The following is a 23984-nucleotide window of genomic DNA, read 5'->3' as shown; positions in this document are numbered from 1 at the left end:
ATAACTCAATGTTTTTTTGTTTGTCATCCTTCTGGACTTAATACACTGTAATAGTTTTTATTTTGCCCATCATAGCACAGTAAACTTACAGTATCAAGAATATTCAGCGCAACAGAAAAAAAGCCTGATAGTGCTATCTTAAAAAAATTAAGATATACTCTATAACAATATACAAAACACTAGGAACCTCAGAATGCTGGGGTGCTAAGAAGGTATTTTGGCTAAATAATTTGTAAAGCTCACTCATACTTCTGTGCCTTGACAAAAAGCAAAATTTCCAAACTCATGGGAATTAAAAACTTTTATCACAAAACAACGTATTTCAGTTCTACCAAAAAAATAACTTTTGCTTCCACATCCAGATACTGATGGCCACATTACAGCAAACCCACTTTGGGTGGGTGGGTGGGGAAGGTATTGTAATCCTGCACCAGGAACACATCAGATATAGGTCTTTAATTCTATATCATTTAATTTTCAATAAGACCTATACTAATACTCCCTAAACAACAGCTACCTTTTTATTAGATTTTCTGGCTCTCCCTGACCCAAACATTTAACACTAAATTCTTAATGGCAAAGATTTCTAACTTATCTTCAGAAGCCCTGCATGCAGCCATACAGTAACGACCACAGAACTTACGGTGATGATTCCAGTATGATGCTATTAGCCTGGGTGGAAGATGGGGATCTGTGATTCACAAATACTTCACTTGGGGAAGCGTGAACTACATGGTCCACTAAATGTCCAACTGATGAGGGTCGTAACCGGGCTCCTTCTTGAGTGAAGGCAGAGTTGCGACTAAGAGGGAAAGCACAGCAGTGCAATGTGAAAGGAATATTAACCCACATATCTTACACCACTACAAAGGAATGCTAAAATAATTATTTCCTCTCAGTGCAAGCACATGTTCATATACATATTTTTATTAAATAATTTAAGGTTTCAAAAATCACTGAAACAATTATGTTGTCAGATGAAATTGCTATATTTCATAATTTTCTTTTTAAAAGTGTTCAATATTATTTTCCTAAACACTAAATGGCTAATATTTTTCTTGCCTTTTTTTTTAATTAAAGAAGACTGAAAGCATTACGGTCCAATGAACAGGCTACTGGACTGACAGTCCAGTCAATGAGAAGAAAAATGAATCCCCAAGAAGAAAAATCCTGGCTCTGTTCATGGCAGAACTTAACCTCAATTCATTAAGAGGAACATTTCATCCCCTGCATCTTCTCCTAGAAGAATCATAAGCTTTGCACTGAGAGTCTTATCATTTCTATGACCCAAAATTTTCCCATTTGAAAACTAGCATAGTGACATAGGCATCTTTCTTAAAATGCTTTGAAACATGCATGATTAAGTTATGCTATGCTATAAGCATCATTATTACACAATTTTTACAATAATTTTTAAATGCTACAGATATTTACAACAGTCTTTTGAATACTATGCAGCAATGCCAAAGAATCTTAAAACTTTCTGGTTTATGCAATACAAAATCGGGTAATACGAATTCTTAAGCCAGTTTCAGCACACTGAGAAAACTGGTTATTTTCCAAAAGAAATCAGGAATTATTTTTCACTAACTATAAACATCGAACAGAAAGCTCTATCATGTGAAAAGAGTGAGCTTTGAAAGAAAAATGCAGAAAAATTGAGGGGAATAAACCTGCAAGGATTTATGATTAAGTAATTTTCCCCAATGTTTTAAGAAGTGGTATTAACCAGAATCAATTATTTCTAAAATATCACGCCGATTTTATTATCAGGTTTTTTTCTTAGCCAAATGAATAATTTAGTTTTAACTGTGCTTGAGAAAACTCAAGCTCTCAAATTTAGGGTAGCGTGCTACATCTTACACTTTTTATAGGTTGAGTGAGAAGCACCTAAAATTCACCCCCAAATAGTTTCTCTGATCTGGAGCTAAATGTTCCAGAGAACCACTCAGCACATAATTTATGAAGTTATTTGTCTCTGTAACGCATTAAACCTTTTATTACACAAGTAGGTCACTCACATTAGAGGTAGACAGTCACTTCTAGGGAGAGAAGATTCGATGCTACTTACTGATTGGGGGTTCCAGGTGGAGACCGTGATGGTAGGCTTTGTGTTTCCAACCTATCATCAGACAGTGAGTTCCTGCTCACTACTTCCCAGTCCATCCCGCTCATTAATTTCCTTGCCAAGGGTTTACTGGGGGATCTAGAAGCAGCAAGTAAAATGACTAACCAAAAATTATATGAGGTAAGAACAAAATTACATAAAATTCACCACGAAACTGATGTTCTATCATAGGAAAGCAAATTATATGGAAGAAAGGAAATGTAATAATGCAAAACTGTATTTACATGGGCAGTTCTGTATTTTCTCAATATATTGTACTTCATTATCTGTACTTTGTACAAAAACGTCAATGAAATACAGTCATAAAATACTGTTGGTTGGGAGGGAAACAGGCGAGATGGAAGAGGAACCTACTAAACTTCACTAGGCATTTCTAATGCCTCAAAGAGAATCCGACTCAAACAGAGTCTTTGAGAGGTCTGAACTTAAAAATGAGAAAGAAAAAACCACCACCAACAAAAAACCTCTAAGTAAAAACTATTCAGCCATTTTAGGAAAAATAAAGCAGTGGAAACATGAGCCCCAAAAAACTCCCAAAGACTTTGAAGAACTGAAAGTGGGGTAACCATCAACATGGCAACGGAGCTACTGAGTTTTGTTTACTCATCAGGGATTTCCATCAAGGCGACATGCTTTCTTCCAGAACATGTTTTGTCACCTGTAAGGCAGATGCAATCATCCTATTTAAACTTCTTTGTGAGTAACCAAACTTCATTTGGTTTTGTGCTAGAAACATCCTTCAGGTTAAAGGTCGTTATCACCAGTGTTTTTATAAAAAAGGAATTGTATTTTCTACTTGTTGCCCTTTCTCGATATTGAGGAAACGTTTTCTTCTCATTCTCCAGTCATCCCAGGATACCTACAATCCCCTTCTGCTGTTTCTTTCACCTATTTCTTAAGCACAAATGAGACCATACTTGCAATTTCTCATGAAATACTGTATTTCCCTTTTATACTGGAAATCATCAAATGAATCATCCAAGAATTGTGGTTGCTTTTTTCTTAGCATCACATTAGATGGTTAAACCATCCTCTGACTAAATATACCCAGACTTGCTGTTTGTTGTCTTCAACTGAAAATTCTTTAGCCAACAACAAAAATTCTTTTAAACAATCCTTAAATGTCCTGTGTATTTTGTGTTACCAGGTTTTTACTTTAATTCTACTACTTTGATGGTGCTACGTAGTTCAAATTTCTCCTCTATCATTACCCAACCCTCTCTTGTTCCAGCGATACCTCAGTTTCATCAGTCTTTTGTGCCATGATAATTTCATTCCCATTTGCCTTTATATTCTATCACTATACTCTACGCTCCAGCTTTGCACAATGAGGTGACAACATATTATTATATCAGCATAAATCCTTCATTTGTTTTCCCAGCTCCATACACCCATATCACAAAATAACTTCTGCTTTTGCTGTCCTTGGGATGGTAACTGTTCTTCATCTTCATCATCACCTTACTGATTTACTGAAAGTGCAAGTCCAGAAAGAAGGAACATTGAGAATTTAAGGAACTACCTGGACACAAATTACATCCTTCTGAAAATGAAAACCTTAGTTACAAATACATTTTTGCTTCTCACAGAACTTAAAACTCAATGCAAGCCACCACCTTAAGCAGACTGTCCTCAATATTATCAAAAAAGTCTACAACAATAACTAACCAAGTGTCATATTGAATAATCTATCTTCACATGCAGAAATATGTAAGTCCTATTGAGGTCAACAGTGTTTGATACTAAAGGAGTGTTGATCTGTGTGTGGAGGGCTTATTTTTGTTTTTCCACCCCCAAGCAGTTCTGAACATGTACTAGCATGCTGCTTTGCTGCTCTAAAGACTTACTGAATAACAGCTGACAAATTTCAGACAGTTAAGCAAGACGGGCTGTTCTACATACTACTGTTTCAGGTCTTATTCTACCTGGGAAAAAATCTAATAGTATATTGATATTTGAAAACAGGGAAAATATCAATTATTTAATTCCTGAGGAAAACCACATCCAGTTTCCTAACATGCTTCACTGTGTTTAAGCAGTATTAATTTAATTGAAAAAGTAATTAGCTTGATATCATGTCAGTTAAACCAACATTTGAATTTCTGTAATTTGCTTCAAATGTGAGCAATGCAAACCACTTCAATAGTTTTCTTCACAAACAGCAAATTTGAGCAGTTCTGAACAGGTAAAATAACAAGAAACCAGCAGAACTTAAATGCATGTCTTATGTTATCTGTTCATTATTCTTTTATTAACCAAAGCTATCGCTAGCTAGACTTTGCTGACAGCATGCTTGCAGCCAGCAGATTAGCACCAAGAGCCAGCTCTGCCAAGAGATGGATTGTACTAACCAAATAACGGGCTGAGGGAAAAATGCAGAGGAACATAATATATCCAATGCTAAATTAGGTAAATAAATGACTGCAGATACAGTATTTTCTGACAGACATGTAAAGGCAGCTACTGAACCTTATTTACCTTCAGTGAAAAAGCAACAAGTGGAATATAGGAAAGTTGGGTGGGGGTGTTTTGTTTTTTAAATGTGCAACAACAGTGAAAGGGCACTATCCTTGCCTGCATAAAACAAATTAAATTACAGAGAGACACAAAAGTATATAGGGAGCGGGAAAAAAACAAGTTTTTCCAAAAATTAAATTTTTGACTGCTTCAAAAAAAGCCCACTGCATTGTACCTTAAGTCAGTTTGTAACTACATTTTTGAAAACTTCCTCAATCTGTGCAACAAATGAACATAACTCTAAAATGAGAAAAGCATCACCTTCTTCCCTATCAAAAAAATCCAATGTTAAGAAAACTCACCTTTTACTGTGGATAGGGTCTGATCTTTCAGAAATAATACCTTACTACCGTGATAAACAGCTGCAGCATTTATCAGCAAAGGTTCGTTTCAATTATTTTATTAACAGCTCTAACCTCAGAGTCCCACCCACTCATGTTTGTTGCCTCCATTTCCTGTCTTTGCAGAAATTACAAAGAAAAAATTACCACACTGCAGCACTGAACTTCTCAGTGCTGTGGCTTTTTGATACTAGTTCTCCTGCCAGCACTTCTAAGTCTAAAAATAAGGCGGTTTTTATTAACACTTAACATACGTTGTGAAATATTCCTGCAAATTTCTCCTGTATCACTAATTCCTTACAATATTCAAATAATTTTCTCATGCCAGAGTGCAGCTGAGGAGATGGGAGAGGGGAAGTAAGCTGTAAAAAACTTTTGAAATGCTTTGATAAACTTTGAAATTCTAAATTCCACATTTGTCTGCTCAGTCTGGATGCTTCTATTGCACCCCAGCACAGGGCACTGCTAGTTAACACAGTAAAACTATTTTCAGTTTTAATTTTTGATGTATCTGCAGAGACATTCCTAAAAAAGTTGGAAGAAGTCCTACCTATCAGAGACCAAAAACTTTACCTGCCCCCAAAATCAAGAGCAGTCTTACGAGCTGTGATACTACGTCAAATACAAAAAACAAGTAGCAGGGATGAAATTACAGAATTCGACAAAAAAAAAAAAAAGCATGACAATTTATATTAGTTCAGCTACATAACACAAAAGCTTTCAAAGACAGAATTTGTTTTGCGTCCCACAGCTGAAGTGCTAAATTCTCGCAGGAGCTGGGAAAGAAAGAGGGTATTGTTTGGGAATACAGGTGGCAATCTTTTAAATCATTTCTGTCCCAAAACGAAATATAACCTGGAGCCACAGCCTTGCTTTGTATTTTGACAAAGGAGTACAGGGAATGCGTTTCTCAGCAAAACTGGCAACTACTGCTTCAGACCAAGAGACTGAAACTGTATACAAATCTGCAGATACACCACAAATAACACATGCAATTTAAAGCAACTGAGGAATTATTTAATTAACCTGAATAAATGCATGGTTGAAGCAAGACTGAATTTTTGGAAACAGAGATTGCAACTTAATGATAGGGAGTTTGCAAATACAGATGACTGACTGAGATACCCACGTGCTCACTGAGATACCCATACAATGCGCATAAACTACCTTCTCTCAGCTCCAGTACACACCATCAGAACTGAACAGAATTAGAATATTTTGCAAGGACTCTAAGAGAGAACAATGCTCTTTGAGAGATCTCTCAATCATGACTTAATCGAACTTTTTTCACTTTTATTATCTACTTTCACTTTTATTATGCTCCTGGGAATGCTTAGGAGTTTTCTTGGGTTGTGAATACCCTGCAACAAATGAGGCCAAGAGAATAGCTGTAATGAAGATAAAAGAACCCCAAACAAACCCACCCCAAAACCTAAAAAACTGCAACAACAGTCTTCTAAATGCTGAAGTTAGTGCTGCATGAAGATTAAGAAAACAGCATCTACAAAAATGTATCAAATTTATTACAGACTATCTCCTTCACAGTAACAGATTCCATTTTTTAAAATTAATTTTAAATGTTTTTATGATTTGGAAAAAAAAATCTATTAATACTACTTCAGCTAATTTTAAAGTAAAATCCTGAGGACAAACAGCTAAGCCTGCTAATTGTAGGTTATAACTACTTGTTTTATTCAAATGGCTGTTAAGAAATTTTATTTTCACGTCTTATGCTCTGTATCTATGTTCTGCTCAGTGTGCAAAGACTAGATGACCATTACTTGTGGCAATCACCAATTCCCAACGTAGAACAAATAGATCACTCAACAACTCAATGGAACTATCGGTTTTATTTTCTTACAATGAAATGATTCAAAAGTTTACTTAGACAGTATTAGCTCAAATAAGGCAGTTTCTAGTTCCATACTGATGAGAAAACAGAGTGTAAATCTGGATAGCTCTAGAAAAAAAACCTGAAAACATTTTTTTTTTTTTTAACTGATCTTGAATAAATTTTCTGATGTGGTAATAATAAAAACAACAGTAATTATTTAAATTTTTTTATGTCTTAATTCTCAAGAAAGACCTGACTGTAATGCTAGCACACTCCTGGTTTCATAGCAAAAGGCAACCAATACCTAGCAGAACTTTCAAAAACAACCAAAACAAGCCCACTGCTTGACAGCTTAAAAGGCTGTTCAACAACACGATGACTTTGGCCGAGAAAGACACACTGAGAAACAGAAAGGCAGGTTCCAGGAACAAAAACCACATTATACCTGTAAAACCTTAAAAAGCAAAATTTATCCTCTGTATAAATACAAAAGGGCTAACATCTACTCAGTATTCCAACTTGAAATGTAAATGTTTAGAAGACAAGGAATTTAAGACAATGTTCTTATATTAAGCTTCTTGAACCACATGGTGTTCTAGAAATGTCTTATATTTCAAGTTTTTTCACCCCTGAAAATACTAGAAGTCTTTAAAATTGAAAATGCATTAATTGCACACTGTGATGGGGAGGACAGAGGAAGACACAGATGATCTATTAAAAGACTTTCAAAGTATATTTGTTACAGTACGTCATTAATTTCAGTTCACTGTTGCACGCATATATGCCTCAGACATTTATCAGTCATTAACATTACTAAACAACTCAAAAGGTGAGGATGAATGCTGTATTCCTTAATCTGAAAGCAACAGTGGAAAATAAAATTACTGAGGACAGAAAAGCCAAGTATTTTATTAACTAAAAAAAGACTTGAGAAAACATCAGAGCAATTCTAGCCATGGCTTTCAATTTTATCCAGAATATATACTACAAAATACAAGTGACCCCAGCACCACTTGTTCAGCTTTGACTCAAAGGGAAGAGTGCCATCTACTGAATAAGAGTTTCTAAAATGATAAATATACTCCTCAAAGCCAAGTATCATCTCTCTTCCACCCTACTTACTTGTGGAGAATTGCCAAGTTCAGAGTGCAACGAGAAAAATAGTTTTTAATTGATTTGTAACTGTCATTTAAATAAATAAAATCCAGTTGTCACAGTGTTGAGTCTTCCGCGTACTGAAAGAGTTGCCCAAGTAAAAATCTAACCAGACTCCCAAAGCAAATTAAACAGAATAAAAAATAATTCTACAGCACACAGAACAAATTGGTCTTATAAAAATCTACCTGTTGAACAAACATGTCACAGCACTTCTGCCCTCAAATCCTTCTAATATGGAGCTGGTTATCTATGGTGTGCCCAACTAAAAACTCAAATTAAATTATATTCTATTGCACGGGGTGGGGGCGGGGTGGGGGAGTGTGGGGTGGGGATGAGACAGACATGACAGGAAATCAAAGCAGAATTCACCAACACTCTGAAAAACAATGTTTGCAGGTACTTGAGAAAGGCTGCTGGGCTTGTTACTAATAGTCTGCGAGCATAAATTTGAACTCCAGACTTCCTTAAGGAGTAACTATGCTAAAAGACATTCCCCATCTCAGTAAAAGTATAAGCATAAAAAAAAGCATGGAGCATGCTCTCTGCTTATAAGGATTATTTCTATTATTTCTATTGATCAGAGCAGACTGCCAAACGGAGCCAGCAGCAGTTTTACTTTTGAATACTGTACCATAATTTCTGAATGAAGAACTAAATCTATGTCTTGACTGTTTTCTTGTAATCATTAAACCCCTCAGGAGTCTGAAACACAATTAAGTAATAGATTCTATGATTAGCCAACTACTCTGTGATAGAATACCTTCAGAAGCAGCTCACTCCCAAATTTTTCATAGTAAAATACCTCATTGGGACTATAGTGATAGAGCTGCTCTCACCACGTAAGACACTCACAGTACCTTGTTCTAAAGGAAATGTGTGTACAGTTGTAGGTTGTTACCAGGAATAAAACATACCCATTAACTCAATATTTTAATGGAATAATAAAAGAAACCATTCTTTGCAATAAAGACAGCACAAAGAGGGGTAGTATATGTAACAACAAACTACACAGATTAAAGGCTATTCTGAATTTTGAAAATATATAAAGGTAGAAATATTAAAGAATACCCTTGTTAACTTTTCCATCATAAGATTCTCCCCAATTTCGGGCTGCCCCAAAGAGACACCCTCCCATATCAAAATTAAACTCCTTAATATGGTTAAGGCAAGCCACCAGCAACAGTCAACAACAGTTGCTCTTTATTTTACATTTTTGCAAACAGAAAACAATGATCCCATAACATCTAAAAAGATACAAACAGAAGACTTACTGATCTTGTACAAATGTAAATTGCTTACCTTGCAAATACCCTGTCTTTGTTTGCTCTTTCTTTACCATACTGCACAGACTGGACCTCTGTTCTCCCACTGGAAAACAAAACAAAAACAAACCACTAAATGCAACAAACTTAGGATAACAATTTCTTGCTTAAAATTGAATCATCTCAACAAAAAAACCCCTAAATTCTATTTTCAGTCACACTCAAGCAATTGTGCTAGCTTCAGTATAGTGTAACTTTAGAAAGCATTTGGTAGAAGTGTAGGTCTTCTTTCCCATTACAGTCTAACTGTTTACAAAGACCAATTAATTTTAGGCATAGCATAAAGCTTTCTCTTCTCTTCTCTTTCTTTTTCTTCTTATCCAAAGCAATAAGAAAGTTCTGCTTGGATCTTTGTGTAACACTTAACACTATCATCTTTCCTGCTATAGCCACAATCAAAAGTTACAGCATCTCCTCCATACCCCTCCTAAACTATTCCCTGAATTGCTAATAACTTAGTCGCTACTTAGTTCAGCAAAATATCACGGAGAAATTAGATGATAGGCACACCAGGATTGTATTCTTCTACACAACTTGTCAAAACCAAGATTAGATCTTGGAACTTGCCAACTTTTCATGTAAGACCAGATGTCTTGTGTCAAATCAAAGATCCCTTATCATATTTCATAATTTCTGTTTTAGAAAAAAAACCACAATTTTTTTGGTGCATCTATCAGCAGTTAAGAATTGGTGGCAAGATACTAGCAAAACTCCCTCTTGCAGCCACTTCCCCATTTATAACTTCATACCAAGGCACAAGAGTCAGAGGATACATGTCCTAAAACTCTGTTCTTTTCTGTCCCTTACAGGGACATTTACACTATGAAATCGAAAAATAATTAGCTATTTTCACATTCCTATTACAGAACTACTGGCTGTGTGAAGGCTGGAGAAATGGGCCAACTGGAATCTCACGAAATTCAGTGAAGGGAAATGCAAAGACCCGCACCTGGGGAGGAATAAACCCATGCACAGGCTGAGGGCCAACTGGCTGGAAAGCAGGTTTACTCAACACTGGTGAGGCCACATCTGCAGTGCTATATCAAGTTCTAGGGTCCCCCAAGTCAAGCAAAGGGCCACAAAGATAATTAAGGGTCTGGAGCATCTGACGTATGAAGAGAGGCTGAAAGAGCTAGGACTGTTCAGCCTCAGGGGGATCAAATGAGTGTGTATAAATGCCTGAAGGGGGAAGTAAAAAAAGACAGCCAGACTCTTTGCAAGGGAGCCCACAGACAGAACAAGAGGCAATGGGCACATATTGAAATATGAGATATCCTACTTAAACGTCGAGGGGAGAAACAACAACAAAAAAAATCCCACAAAACAAAAAAACTTTTTTACTGTGAAGGTGGTCAAACACTGGATCAGGTTGCTCAGAGATGGCACGGAATCTCCATCCTTGGAGACATTCAAAACCTGGCTGGACACAGTCCCAGGCAACCTGCTATAGTGGACACTGTTTGAACAGGGCATTGGACTAGACAAGTGTCCAGAGCTACCTTCCAACTTCTGCCATGCTGCGATTCTAAGAAATCTCTCTTTTCAAATCTGCTGCCTGCTGACTTCCTGGGGTTATACATTTTAAACTCTAACAAGCAGTAAGCTGTCTATATTTTCCTCCATTCCTTTCCAATAACTCTAACATTGTATTTGCCTTTCTCTAACTGTTACTAATAATTGATTTAACGTTTTCAGAGAACTAACTATAAAGCTCCAAGACAGTAATAGCTTATTTAGAATTGATGTTCCTCCTCTTTTCTCTCCCTGTGTAGGTTATTTTGCATTTTTGGACACAGGACTTGATCTACCATTTTACTGCCTACTCACCCATCATTGCGACATACCACCAAAACTTTCTACAGTCAACTTCAGCTTTTACTACAAAAACCTGTATCACCTCAGTGGTAACTTCCCTTCGTTGTGAAGAAGGGACCTACTCGTTTCCTGTCTGGTTAAAACAGTCACTAACATACAATAAAACTCTTAATGTTTTGACATTTTAACTTCTTTAATGAGTATTTGGTGAGGAATGCTATTAGAACCACTTTGCAAATCCAAGGACAGTGTATAGAAATCAGATTTTCTCATCAGCAGTCTTCTTGATCCCTCCTGGAAGCCTTTTTTTTTTTTTAAACACCCTTGCATTAAAATTTGCTGCATTAGAATCTTTTAGTCCAACAGAAATAACAGATTACGTAACACATTTAATAGTTCAACAATTTCATGTCTCTGATTTCTTTCAGAACTGGAGATAATTCTGTCTAGCCCTGGCAGTTTAGTATTTTATTAGTTTGTTTTAATCATATAAATGTTGGCTAGAATTCTCTAGTCCAATCTCCTGCTAACACTAGGTCATGTCTGGCCACGGCTTGTCTAGCCAAGTTTTGAAAGCCTCCAAAAACAGAGATCCCACAACCTCTCTGGGTAACTTGTTCCAGTAATGCACTACCCTCCTAGAACAACAACAAAAAAAAAAAAAACCAAAAATGTTTCCTACTGTCCAGCTAGAATCTTCAAGATGAAATTTGTGGCTGTTGCCCCTTGTTCTATCACCTGCCATTACCAGCACAAGTTTGGCTCCATCATTTCTGAAACTGCCCTTGAAGTAGCTTTAGGCTTGCTACTAAATTCCCCCTTAGCTTCCTCTTCACCAGATTAAACAAGCCCAGTGCCCTTAACCTCTCCTCGTGTACCGTGTTACTACTGTTATGCTGCCTCTAAACAATCTCTCAAACTACTTGCAGAAATTCTAGCCTTTTGGCTGCTTCATTAACTTTAATGACCTTTTTCACTTTTATGCAGTTTCCCTTTTCATCTTACATTAACATAAGTTGAATGTCATCATCAAAGAGCTATTCTGTAATAGTAACCACAATGATTCAAATTCAAAATCTTTACAGAAATGAAAAAGCTCCCTCAAATTCACTACAACACTGAACAAAGTCTCAAACACTGTTCAGGATCACAGAATTCTGTTTCTCAAATGGGTGCTGTGAATACTGGTCAAAAAAACAGATGGTATAAAAATTTAGCCACTGAATTACTCCCCTCTTTATACATTTATGCAATTCACAAGTGTAACAGAAATAGTCTGTTATTATGTTTTCTAGCTTTTCATCATCTCCCTTTGTACGTCACAGACACTGTTGCCATTCTAGATGGGTGATGAGTAGTAGCTCCATTATTCTCTACTTCAGGCACGATTTAAACCATCAGCATTCTGCATTACTTGCAAAGACAGTTAAGTCAGTTACTTAACTGAGATATTTTTTTTTTTAATAAAAAGCATAAAACACTAAGAAAACCAACACCACCCACTCCATTGTTAGAACAGAAATTATACTTGGGGATTACAGTTATTCCACAGTCATTCTTTGCACCTCCAAGATTTTTGCCTATTATGTCAAGTTCATCCTTAAAAATTATGGTCTTAATTTAATCCTTATTTTCTAAACTTCTGGTTTTGGTGCAGAACACATATGTCTTTTGTCTTCACCTAGTTGCCTACTTGTATGCATCTAGCTTAAGTGGGCTTTACTTGTACAAGCTTCTTTTCATTGATTTCTATTTGATCTTTATTTAGGTCTGTTTTGTTGCTGTTGCTGCACACAAGATTTGAGATCCATCAGTTTTCAAAAACACCAGGACAAAGACTTTGAAGTTCTGAGACAACATTTTTAAGATAAACATAACCCAGCAGGTAAGCAGGCAAAGAAATGCAGCCTGTGAGATAATCTCAGAGTACTAGCTCAGTAACGACTGCTAATAATACAGTAACTATATTTCCAAGATATCCTAGAAAATTACTGACAACATTTGAAACTTAGGTCAACAGGGGAGGGAAACAGTTGCAGGATTCAAAAGCTATTTGAGTTAGGCACCTTTTAATACAGATTCTAAATGGTTCCGTATGTTTATTGATGACTTGCCTGTTCTCTTATGTTCTTTCCCATATATTTCCAATCAGCACTTACCAGTACCGGAACTTGGAACCCAAAGTGAAATAATGTGCAAAAAAGTTCTTCTGAGGGGGGAGTGGTCTGTCCAAACGGAAGAACGTGTGATGTTCAACACAAGCTTTCCATAAATTCTTACATGCTCGGTAATTCACCATATTGAATCCCAGTAACGTTTCTCTAGATTCATGCTAAAAATGAGAAAAATTTATTTCAGATAAAAATTATTCCCAGTTACCTTTGAAATTAAGATAAATACTGTTAGCTTGGGGTGGTTGGTTTTTTTTTTTTCCAAATTATGCTTTTTGAAGTGGTTCTCTAATTTTACATTAACTTTATGTATTATAAACCCTTTTAAAATACCTCTATGTTTTCTTTAAAGGATTTTTTTTTTTTTTTTTTAAATTAGCCTGCTCAAAGATTAACAGTCTGTTTAGTGATATTGAAACAAGTCTAGATGGGAAGAAGTGGTCCCAAAAGGTAGAACCCAAACTACATTTAAAAATTTCTGTGATTCGAGAACTCAAAGGCAACATACGCCTCCCTGTTTCAAGATTACTACAGTTAAGACGAGGAACTGTCATGCACACGTGCCAATTAGAGACTGGGAACAAGTACCGATCTCAAGAGCAACTGATGCCTACTGCTAACTGATTAATAAGGTTCCTGATAAAGGAAAGAAACAAAACTGCAAAGCAAGCTAAGTTATTCTGCCTGTTGCGGAAGCTTGATTACAACCTTTGTAGGTCAGAAAACATCATCAGCACTCTGCTTTCTCCTCACAGTACTAAGTCATCCACAACATTTAGCACACCTTAACTGTTTGCACTTAGCAGTAAACTCGTTTTCCAAGTTAAGCTTTTGCTGGCCTGCTCATCTTTAGATCTGCTGAGATACCAGGGTATAGACCTGCAACTCCTCTCCCAGTGTTGTATTTAGGAAGTCATCGTGACTAACGGCTAAGAATGACACTGTATTTTCAGCCACATGATGAATTTCGGGTAAATAATAAAATGGATTTTAAAAGTAAACAGCAAATTCTGAGTATCTATTGATGAAGTTCAATAAATTATATACAAGAAACTAAAACCTGACATGTTACTTCAATTTACAAAAATTACTTATATCTCTTTTCTTAATTTCCAAGTATTGCCAACTGTTCCCTGTATTTTCTAGACATGTTAACAGAAGTACTTAAAAATTAAGTCACAAACAAGGTAACTGAAATAAGTCCATTACCTATTCACTTAAAAAAGGCTTTATCAACAATGTAAATGTACAATAATATAAACAAGATACATTACTATTCTGCAAGAGAGCAACTATGTAAAATTATGGACTGCCTCATCTGGATCCAGCAAAGGATGAACCAGCTAAGATTTTAGATTCCAACAAAAAGTTCTCATGATGTAGCAAATTTTAATGCTCTGTCAGCCTTTTACACTGTTGGAAAAGAGAATTTGACAAGTTATATGAGCTGATGATAACACATTTTCATGTCACTCAAAGCACTATAATAATGGGTTGGGGGAAGAAAAAAAATATCCTGCTGTTTCCCCTAGTTTGTATTCCAGAGAACGAGCTGATCTAATTCTCATGCCACCATCTGATCACTAGATCAGGCATGAAGCATGAAGGAGGAACTGGTATCGCATGATGAGAAGATGCAGCAGCTAGATCAGCTTAATTGTAATGCGAAACAGTACTTTCACAGGAACTTGGTGTGTTAGAGCTTTAAAGGTACCTTAACAATAGTTCTGTTCATAGCTTTTAAGGCTTTCATTGCAGTGCAGAGAGCACCGATTCTCAAACCCTACCCTTCATGTCAATTACAACTAGGAATCAATCTTTAAGGTAAAGAAGAGTGTAAGATAATTGGCTCCTAAGTGCACCCAACCTTTTCCTATCCATCCTTGCAGGTTCTGTAACATCCAAACATAAGTTGGGCACTTGAAATTCATCTTTGCTGATGATTCTGAGGTGCAAGCCCTAGTTTTACTGCTGTCTGGTAGCTGGATTTAGAATAAGATTGCCCGTCTTCCCTGAAAATAGTAGGCTTGAATCAATGTGGTCTCAGAGTAAGACCCCAAGGCAACATTTATAATGCCCATGGTACTTCAGCCAAAAGCACATAAAATAACAGGACAGTTATACTGCAGCCTACAAGAATGTTTTTATAGCACGAGGCTCCAGGAAGATACTGAATGCTCTATGGTATGACAATGACATACAGGTATTTCAGGGTTTTAGGTCTGCTGAGACAGTGTCAGAAGACTACCTCAGGCAGTCACAGTTGGATTCTGCTCTGAAATGACTATCTTACTAATTGTGTCCCTGGTTCCTATTACAGAAAGGAAAACAGTCTGCTTGCTACGGAGGGGGAGAAGAGTGAAGCAGCTGGAATGCAGTACTGGTGATGAGGCTCAGGGCCCAAGCATGAAACTACAGGTAAGCCAAATACCACTATGTAAGTTAATTTAAATCATAACCTCACAAATGTACACCATGTGGCAGGCTACCTGCAGAATCCAAGAAGAAACATTGGAGGGATAGGGCAAAGTAAAGTCTAAGTCATGTTTGTGGTTCCTTTTATTAAAAGGACAAAAAAAAACCAAAAAAGCCGAATAGATATTGGTGCTCCTCTCAAATACAACAGCTCAGTCATTGAACATTCACCTTGTGTGGGGACATTCAATCAAACCCATCTTTGCCTGATTTGAAACAGGGACTTCAGAGCAGATCTCTCACTGCTCAGGAGAGAAATTGGGTTAGAAAACATATTCTCTAGTACGTCTCTTTCACTTTGCCTGAACAAAGAAAAAATCCCAGAACAAAGCAAAAAAATCCCCTACCCCCATGTCTGAGAGAGACAAAAAGACTTGCCCTTTATAAGCGGCAGATGCTCCAGAGACTCAAGATATTCCACAAATAGTGGACAAAAGTCCTGTGGAAGCTTAAATGCAACACAGATTGTGCCAACAGTATCCGCTCTTCATGCAAAAACCCAACAGCAGAAACTTTGATAGGATTAGGCAACAATCAACCAGGCATCTAATTAATGCCAGCGTTACTTAAGATCAAGTATGTACTTGGGCAGATAAGCCCATATATCACCTTGTGATTCTAGCCCAAGTTCTTTCTAAAAGTTAGTAAGAAGAAAACATTTAAAGCACAAACTTCAGATACATAATCTATAATTTAAAAAAAAAAAAATCATTTTAGCTGCTCACTGAAATCAGGTCTTGGTCATGGACAAAACCTATGATATTGTTTTGTTACAGACTCAAGTAATTTTTCAGTGGTCATCTGGGCTCTAAAAGAGCAAAAGATCATGCTGAATGGCTTATTTGGCTGTCGAAGAATCAAGACCACTAAAGTATGCTGGATGGCAATAAGAGTTTGGTGCTGACTATTGACATTACAACAGCCAAGGGTGCAACTAACTAAAAGCAGAGAAGCTTAGAGAAACATCTAGATAAATGACTGAATTATTCTCAAACAGCTTCAAAGCATGTAAGGGAAGCAGCTTATGGAACAGGCAGAATAAAAAAAAATATGGTGAAAAAACCTGCCATTGAAGTTATGGCTCAGGGGGCTTCTAATGTTGGATGAAGAAATCATACATACAACATTCTTTTCCCCCCACAAAATCATAAAGAAACAATGGAAAGAAAACCTACTCCAGTGGATGCATGCTCCAGCTATATAACTGTCAGAATACACAACCAGCTTCCATTCAAAACTATATTATGCTACCAGTGGAAAATGACTTTGACATTAAACTGCTTCATCTGACTTCCTTTAAGTGATTTATTTAAACACAGATATAATCTATTAAAAGTAGGCAAATAATTCTTTACTTATGTTGATGCCTCTAAGCAATGCCAAGTCAGGGAATAAATTTAATAGGTGATTAAAAGATAAAGCACTTGCACTTTTGAGGACAGCTGCAATTAAAAGCTCTCAACACTCATTAGCAGTATTTGAAAAATATCTGTTTAGAACTACTTAAAAGCATATGTAGCCCAGTTTGGGAAGAAAAAACAACAACAACAAAAAAACGCACCACACTGGAAAATTCCTCTCCTCTCCCAAGTCCACTAATTCAATATCCTACAGCATCTCAGCTTTGCATAAGAATAAATATGGTTACTCAGCTGTACAATTTGGTATATATTTACACACAACTTTGAAACACATCATCAGCATACCATGAATGTATTTTCACTGCCATATTGTAAATTGGTGTTTTTAAATATACACTGAAAGCACTACACCAGAGATATTTTACATACCAAATGTGCAATCACTGAGTCACTTCACCTAGTTTCAGCTGCCTAAAAAGAGCCATTTAGGCTCCCTTTATTGTTACTTAGAGTGAAAGCAAAAGTAAGCATATACCACCAGAGAGCAACTTAATCCATTTTAACATGTATTTCCAATTCATGCAAAATGTTTCACCCTTTGCATGTGTCTGGTTACTACAGAGGAAGTCTAATGATTAGCTTTGGTTAGCTAATTATTATGGAACAGAAAATATGTTCTTTTCACCTAACTGAAGCTGAATATAGGTGAGAGGAATCTATTCCTACGAGTCTACTCAGGGAAAGTAACTCTGGAAATAACAATTTTAATATTAGGTTTGATTAAAAAATTAGTTTAAGTATGCCTTCTCTGGAAGCCAAATTTGAGCTTTGATCTTAAGATATTCATGACTTGGAATGAATGAAAATTAAGTTCTTGCCTTCAGTTTTCATCTGATACATAGAGTTTAAAGAAAAACAGTACAAGGCTTTTTAATTTGTTGGCTTGGATAAGATGTCTCAGAAGAGAAATTACATTAGTTACATATACTACATTCTGGTGCAAATAACAATATGCAGAGTATTAAAAAGCAAGAGAAAAACAAGATGAGAAAGCTATCTTTATATTACTTTCAATTATACGTGGAATTTTTTTCTGCAGAAAATAGAGAAAACACTCAAGAACAGTACCCAATCCAATTTTATATCTAGGTATCTCAGTCTTCAAGGTCCTGAACTCTGCTACTGCAGCCTTTTCCTCACGTTCTGATTTAGAAAACAACTGCAGTACATAATTTCTGAATTCCAAATAAAACCCCAAATTTTCATCTCAGATCTAAATACAACATTCCTGCAACTGTAATGGAAGTTACACACACTGGTGTCAAGACAAAATTTGACCACTGGGCTTTCAGAGATCAGTTTGCCTTCGAGCATGAGCCTATAGCTTCTGCAGGGTATTAAGAAATACCTGTGTCACCACAATGAAATATCCCCCCCTCCTTTTTGTATCATTACCATTTTTCTGCTCACATGGCATGATGTCTGCTCACATTGACAGACACTTCTGTTCATTTTATGTAACAGCCAAAGTTCATTTCTTTCTACACATAATTACTCCAAAATCCTCTAACTCCTGTTACCCCAGTTCTGAACTGATAGCTACTCACACTGCTCCAAGCACACGGGTTAAACTTCTCCTGTCAAGTAATACGCAATGAAGTGTCTCCATGTGGTTGGGTAGTTTTATTTGTGAAAACTGCAAACTCCTGGGCCTCATTTTAAAAGATCTGCTTTTAAGATACCCAGTTCGACTCCTGTTTTCAGTACTAGTACTGGTCACCAGCCATTGGCCTGATCTGACATAACAGATGTTTCCTCCTTATATTTTTCTTGTTTAACCATATTGTCTCTAAATCTGAATTAGTCCTACAGTACTTGGGATGCATTTCTGCCCAGAATCCATCTTTTTTATCTAGTCAGTAACTCTGCATTTCAGGTCTTCATATCCTTTCAGCTGCAAGAACTGCACAAAAACTTTTAACTAATCTGATGAGTTAATCAACATAGTCATATTTTTAATTAATTCCTCCATCTTTCCCCAGTGATATGTGTGTGATGAGTTTAGACTCTAATCTCTTGGAGGCATGGAACAATCCATTTCTTGCTGAATTAAATGCACAGCAGTCCTGTGGTGCTTCACAGGGTAGCAAACACACACCACAAGCAGTGAAACATCCATATTCTTCACAGAAAGCTTCAACTTTTTGCGCAACAAATTTAGAAGTAGGCATAAGAAATTACCATATGTAATTCAAAACTGCAAAGACATTCTTATCTCTTCTGTTTAAATATAATAAAGCCAACTTGTATGACTAAATCTGAATAATACAAATCAGCATGTTTTAATCAAACATTTACTTACAAGAACATATACAACTGAAGCAGCATTAAGCATTACCTTTAATTTTAATTTGGTTTCTTCTGAAATTTAAATTTAATATTGATTTACTTTCAACCTTTTCAACATTCGGCTTATATAAGCAAGTTACATTTCCTGCATACAAATGTTAAACTAAACATATCTAAAATATAAGGCAAATCAAAAGAAAAAAAGTCTTATAAAGCATTGTAAGGGCCCATATGAGAACTGAAATATGAGAATGATGGTGAAACTGGACTTTTAATTGCAGTAAAAGGTAAGAAATCAACATAATATGAGTCAGTATAACGTAGACGTGCAGTATGGAGAAATTTTATTGCTCTCATTTTTTGAGATGAAATTTAAGACAGTACTCACCAATTCTTTCCTAAGTTGAATAAAAAACTGTTTGCACTTAAAAGAAATTTTTACAATCTTCAACCTAAATGAAAAATAAAATCACAACATTTAAACACTTAGTATACTGAATCATGGTTAAAGGCTTAAATACACCTACTGAAAATACACTTTCTAGAGGGAACAGACTTCATTTCATTTCCATAAAATTTCCATAGACAAAAAATAAGATACCAAATATGATATAAAATAGTATGTATAATTTGAAATTTATGAGCCATGTATTTAAGTTATTTTTCAACTTCACTTGTTTCCATCCTAAACCCAAGGCAGTTGCTAATTCAAGTATCTTTTCCCAGTTCCAAAGTCCAAAGAGCTATTCTATCCCCAGGTCATTCCAACCAGATGTTCTCTTTTCTGAGACCGCTTTCATTATCCCTTAGAATATGAAAAAATACTTTGAACTTCACCAGATTCCTGAAAGACGTTCTTTCTCTATGTTCTTACACGTCTTTAAATATAACCAGAACTTGTTTTAGTAAAATAGCTCAGACAAGATATAAGCACAGAGATAAGGACTTCCAATCTTGGTATTTATAAAGTTAAAAAAGAAAATAAAAATTTTCACCACACTATGAGGAGGAAAAAAACATTTGAAATATCAGATGACAGGGAAAAATCAGCCTACAGATCTTTGTGTCTTGCAGGGTATCTATAAATATACAAGATGCTGACAGTAATTCCAGACAATTTTGGATGGTCACTGTAATGGTAGTTATGCTAAATGGGAAAAGACAGGCCATACCATCACAATCTAATGATACACTTTTTCAAAGAAATGCAATAGTAGGATAGTGCACATCCTTTATTAAATATACAGGAGTAGTATTTTGGTCAAGAATAAAAGCAAGGTTACAACTGTAACAAGAAAAAACATAGTAACTTCTGTGACTTTGAAAAGGAACAACTGATATGATACTGCAAACTGTAGAACACAATTCAAATGCTATCTCGCTGAAAGGAGATTTCGTTGGCAATTGTCATGAAACTCAAAGCAAAAGAGAACCTAGATCACACAGTTAACTTGTGGGAAATTACACAGCAAACTCTTTCTTCAGGGGTTACAATCAACCTTTTACACAGCATGTTTATACAGAACACCGTAACTAATCTGAACTGTCATCTCTGATGCTCCCTTTACTTCAAGTTATTATATTGACTTGATAAAGCTACAAAAGAAAGAAGAAAAAAAATCCCAAAAACAAACAAACCAACCCCCCCATGTCAGTGAAGATAGTGCTACAATTTTTGAGATAAACTTATTCATGAAGAATATACAGGGACCTCAATAGTGACTGGAATTACTACTTGCATATTAATCACCTTGTTGAATAAAACCCCCTCTAGACTAGAAAGGATGAGAAGCAAAACATTAACAGATACCTAAGTTGGATATCTATATATAGAAATTATCTTCTTAACTAAATCAAATGGAGACATTTTTCTCCAGGGGATTATTCAGAGCAGGAACCTAACTTGGATGTCCTAATTTGTTGAGAGAGTTTCTATCTTCAATAACATGGAGGGAGTCTGTGAATACTAGTCTTTAAATTATGCTTATTTAAATCTTTTCCCATTTCTTTTTTCTTTCCTAGCTTTACCATTAGTTAAAAAAAAAGAATTAAAAAAAAAAAGCAGCAGCAGCTATAACTTTGTCCCTTTATTTTTTTCCAATTCTTAACAAATTGTTGCAATTGAAGTTAGTTTCTCAAGGATTAGAAACTAAAAAGGGGGCTACAATTTATCTACTGAAATCAAATTATTCCACTGGCAATGCAGCAATTTTCTTAGTACGTCCTGTGACAAATGATTGCTTAAGAATGATTAGGGATGGGTCCTAAATTTGCTAGATGGCATAGACACTAGTGATTATAGCAGTCTGACTGGGGGGGGGGGGGGGGGGACGGACCCAAACAACCAAAAAACCAGAAAAAAGTTTTATTAGATTATTTAGGCTGCAGTTAACCAGAAGTATGTTATGATTACTTTTCTAAAATTTTGGGGTATAGGGCGATTAAAAGAACATTTTAATATATACCTTTTCTGCTCATATATATACCTGAACTGCACACACTCTACAACATCAGATTTGCTTTGCATGCCAACAGAAAACCTGAAAATAAATCGAAATTATTCCATTTATAAAAACATTCTCCTACCTTTTACTCTTTTTTTCCCCTCTTCTGCTAAACAACTTACTGCCTTTGGTGATTTACAGACTCAAGGAGAATGATAAGCATGAAAGCTATACACACTGTTCTTTAATCTGACCCCAGAATTTAGGCAGAGTGAGGTCAGCTGCCTTTTAAGCCTGAAACCATTTGGAACAGACTCAAAACTATAACAATAAGGTCTAACTCAACCCATTAAGAGTCACCATTCAAGTACAAAGAAGTGACTCAGCAAAGCTGAATCTCAGTTATTTTCAAAAAATACAGCAGATGAGAGAGTTCATATGCACTGCTCATACCCTGCTAGTCATTAAATAAGAATATCCATGCTCAGCCAAAACAAAAGGCACGCCTGCTTATGTTTCCTTTCTCTGACTCTTGGCAATGGTGCATATCCAAGAAGAAAGGTAAGAACAGGCAGGCATCAATATTTTCCTGGTATGATTTTCCAGTCTCCAGTTATCTTAGACATCCTAAATCATAAGATATAACTTTTTAAATGAAGAGATATTCAGAAGTCCTAGTCTAAAGCGAAGACTGTACTCAAACATGTGCAAGGAGTCTCATGATATCAAGTCTTGGTTCTCACTAAGGACTTTACCACCCCGACCCTTGTCGGGAGGGTGATAAGGCAGGACACAAGCAATCCAGCAAATTTCTTGACCAAGACTTCTTTGACACAGGTTCTGGACTTGTCAGTTAGGGAAGATGCTCCTGGCAGCACAACTCATAAACAAGGAAGGATTGTCCAGATTTAGTAGTCAAAGGTAAACTTGGCTCCAGCAGCTGCGAGACAGTGAAGCTAAAGATCCTGAGGGAAGTGAGAAGGGATGCAGCAGACTAAAAAACCCTGAAGTTCAGGAGAAGAAAATTCAGCTTGCCCAGAGCTCTGGTAGGCAAAATCCCTTGAAGCTGCCTTTGAGGCACAGGAACTGCGGAGAGGTGGCCAATCTGAAAGCACAATCTTCTTAATCCAGAACAATCCTGATGTGCTAGAAAACATGCAAGCACGGGAGGAGGCCAACTTGGATGAACTCGGAACTGCTGACTGAGGTCAAACACAAAAGGAAGTGTACAGGATGTGGAAGCAGGATCAGATGACCAAGGAGGAACACAGAAGTACTATTTAGGCATTCAGGGATAAAACTAGAAAAGCCAAAGCGCAACTGCAGTTGCAACTGGCAACGGATGCAAAAGGCAACAAAGCTTTCCGGGGTACATCGACTGCAAAAGAGAGGCAAAAGAAAGTGTGTCTTCACTGCTGAGCAGGTGATCTAGTAACAAAGGAAAGGCTAAGGTACTCCATGCTCTTCTCCTTTGGTCTTCAAGGGCGAGACCTACTCCCTGGATTCCCACGTCTCTGTGCCTGGTAGCACAGTTTGGGGAAAAGAGGAATTACCCACAATATAGGAAGATCAAGTTAAGACACACTGAATAAAAGGCAGTCTCCTTTGTTTTGCCTTATTCCTGCCTTGTCTCCTTCCCGTTTCATTTCTCCCCATGACCATAAGGATCACAATATGCAATTTAGATATAATATCAAATTAAGTGGGAGAGGACAAAGACATTTTACTTGATTCTTCTCTAAGCAATACAGTTAAACCTTTATTTCTTCCCACATACATACATGTCTACCCTCTTACTTGTCTCAAAGCTCAGCTCAGGAGTACTGAAAAAGGGGTACCTAAACCTTCACTGTAGCCATAAAGCACTGGGAAGACATTACACAGCTCCAGTTGCACAGGAGCAAGAAGTAGAACTACCAGGACTGGTGTCACTGGAGCAGCTGCATGACTATGGATAAAAAGGAAAAGTAATAGGTCTGCTATTGAGCTATATTGTGAGAACTGACATTTCAGATCCTTATTCATAGCAAAAGAAAGCCTGTAATAGGACAAAATGGGAGGGGTGGGGA

The 23984-nt window shown here is 36.5% G+C and overlaps 1 protein-coding gene across 3 annotated transcripts in view; it reads right to left on the bottom strand.

Moving 5' to 3' along the window:
* PTPN4 (protein tyrosine phosphatase non-receptor type 4) overlaps positions 1 to 23984 on the bottom strand; it is a 119716-nt gene that overhangs the window by 28066 nt on the left and 67666 nt on the right. For all 3 annotated transcript variants that reach the window (XM_075512702.1, XM_075512701.1, XM_075512703.1), the window contains 5 exons: positions 19860 to 19923; positions 13275 to 13447; positions 9278 to 9346; positions 2072 to 2206; positions 644 to 802 (listed from right to left, as the gene is read on the bottom strand). In XM_075512702.1, the coding sequence (XP_075368817.1) occupies positions 644 to 802; positions 2072 to 2206; positions 9278 to 9346; positions 13275 to 13447; positions 19860 to 19923 (600 nt within the window). The remainder of the gene's footprint in view (positions 1 to 643; positions 803 to 2071; positions 2207 to 9277; positions 9347 to 13274; positions 13448 to 19859; positions 19924 to 23984) is intronic.

Source organism: Mycteria americana, chromosome 9 (genome assembly GCF_035582795.1).
Source record: "Mycteria americana isolate JAX WOST 10 ecotype Jacksonville Zoo and Gardens chromosome 9, USCA_MyAme_1.0, whole genome shotgun sequence".
Lineage (NCBI taxonomy): Eukaryota > Metazoa > Chordata > Aves > Ciconiiformes > Ciconiidae > Mycteria > Mycteria americana.
Note: the sequence above shows the minus strand (reverse complement) of the source record. Positions and strands in the feature narration are given on the sequence as shown.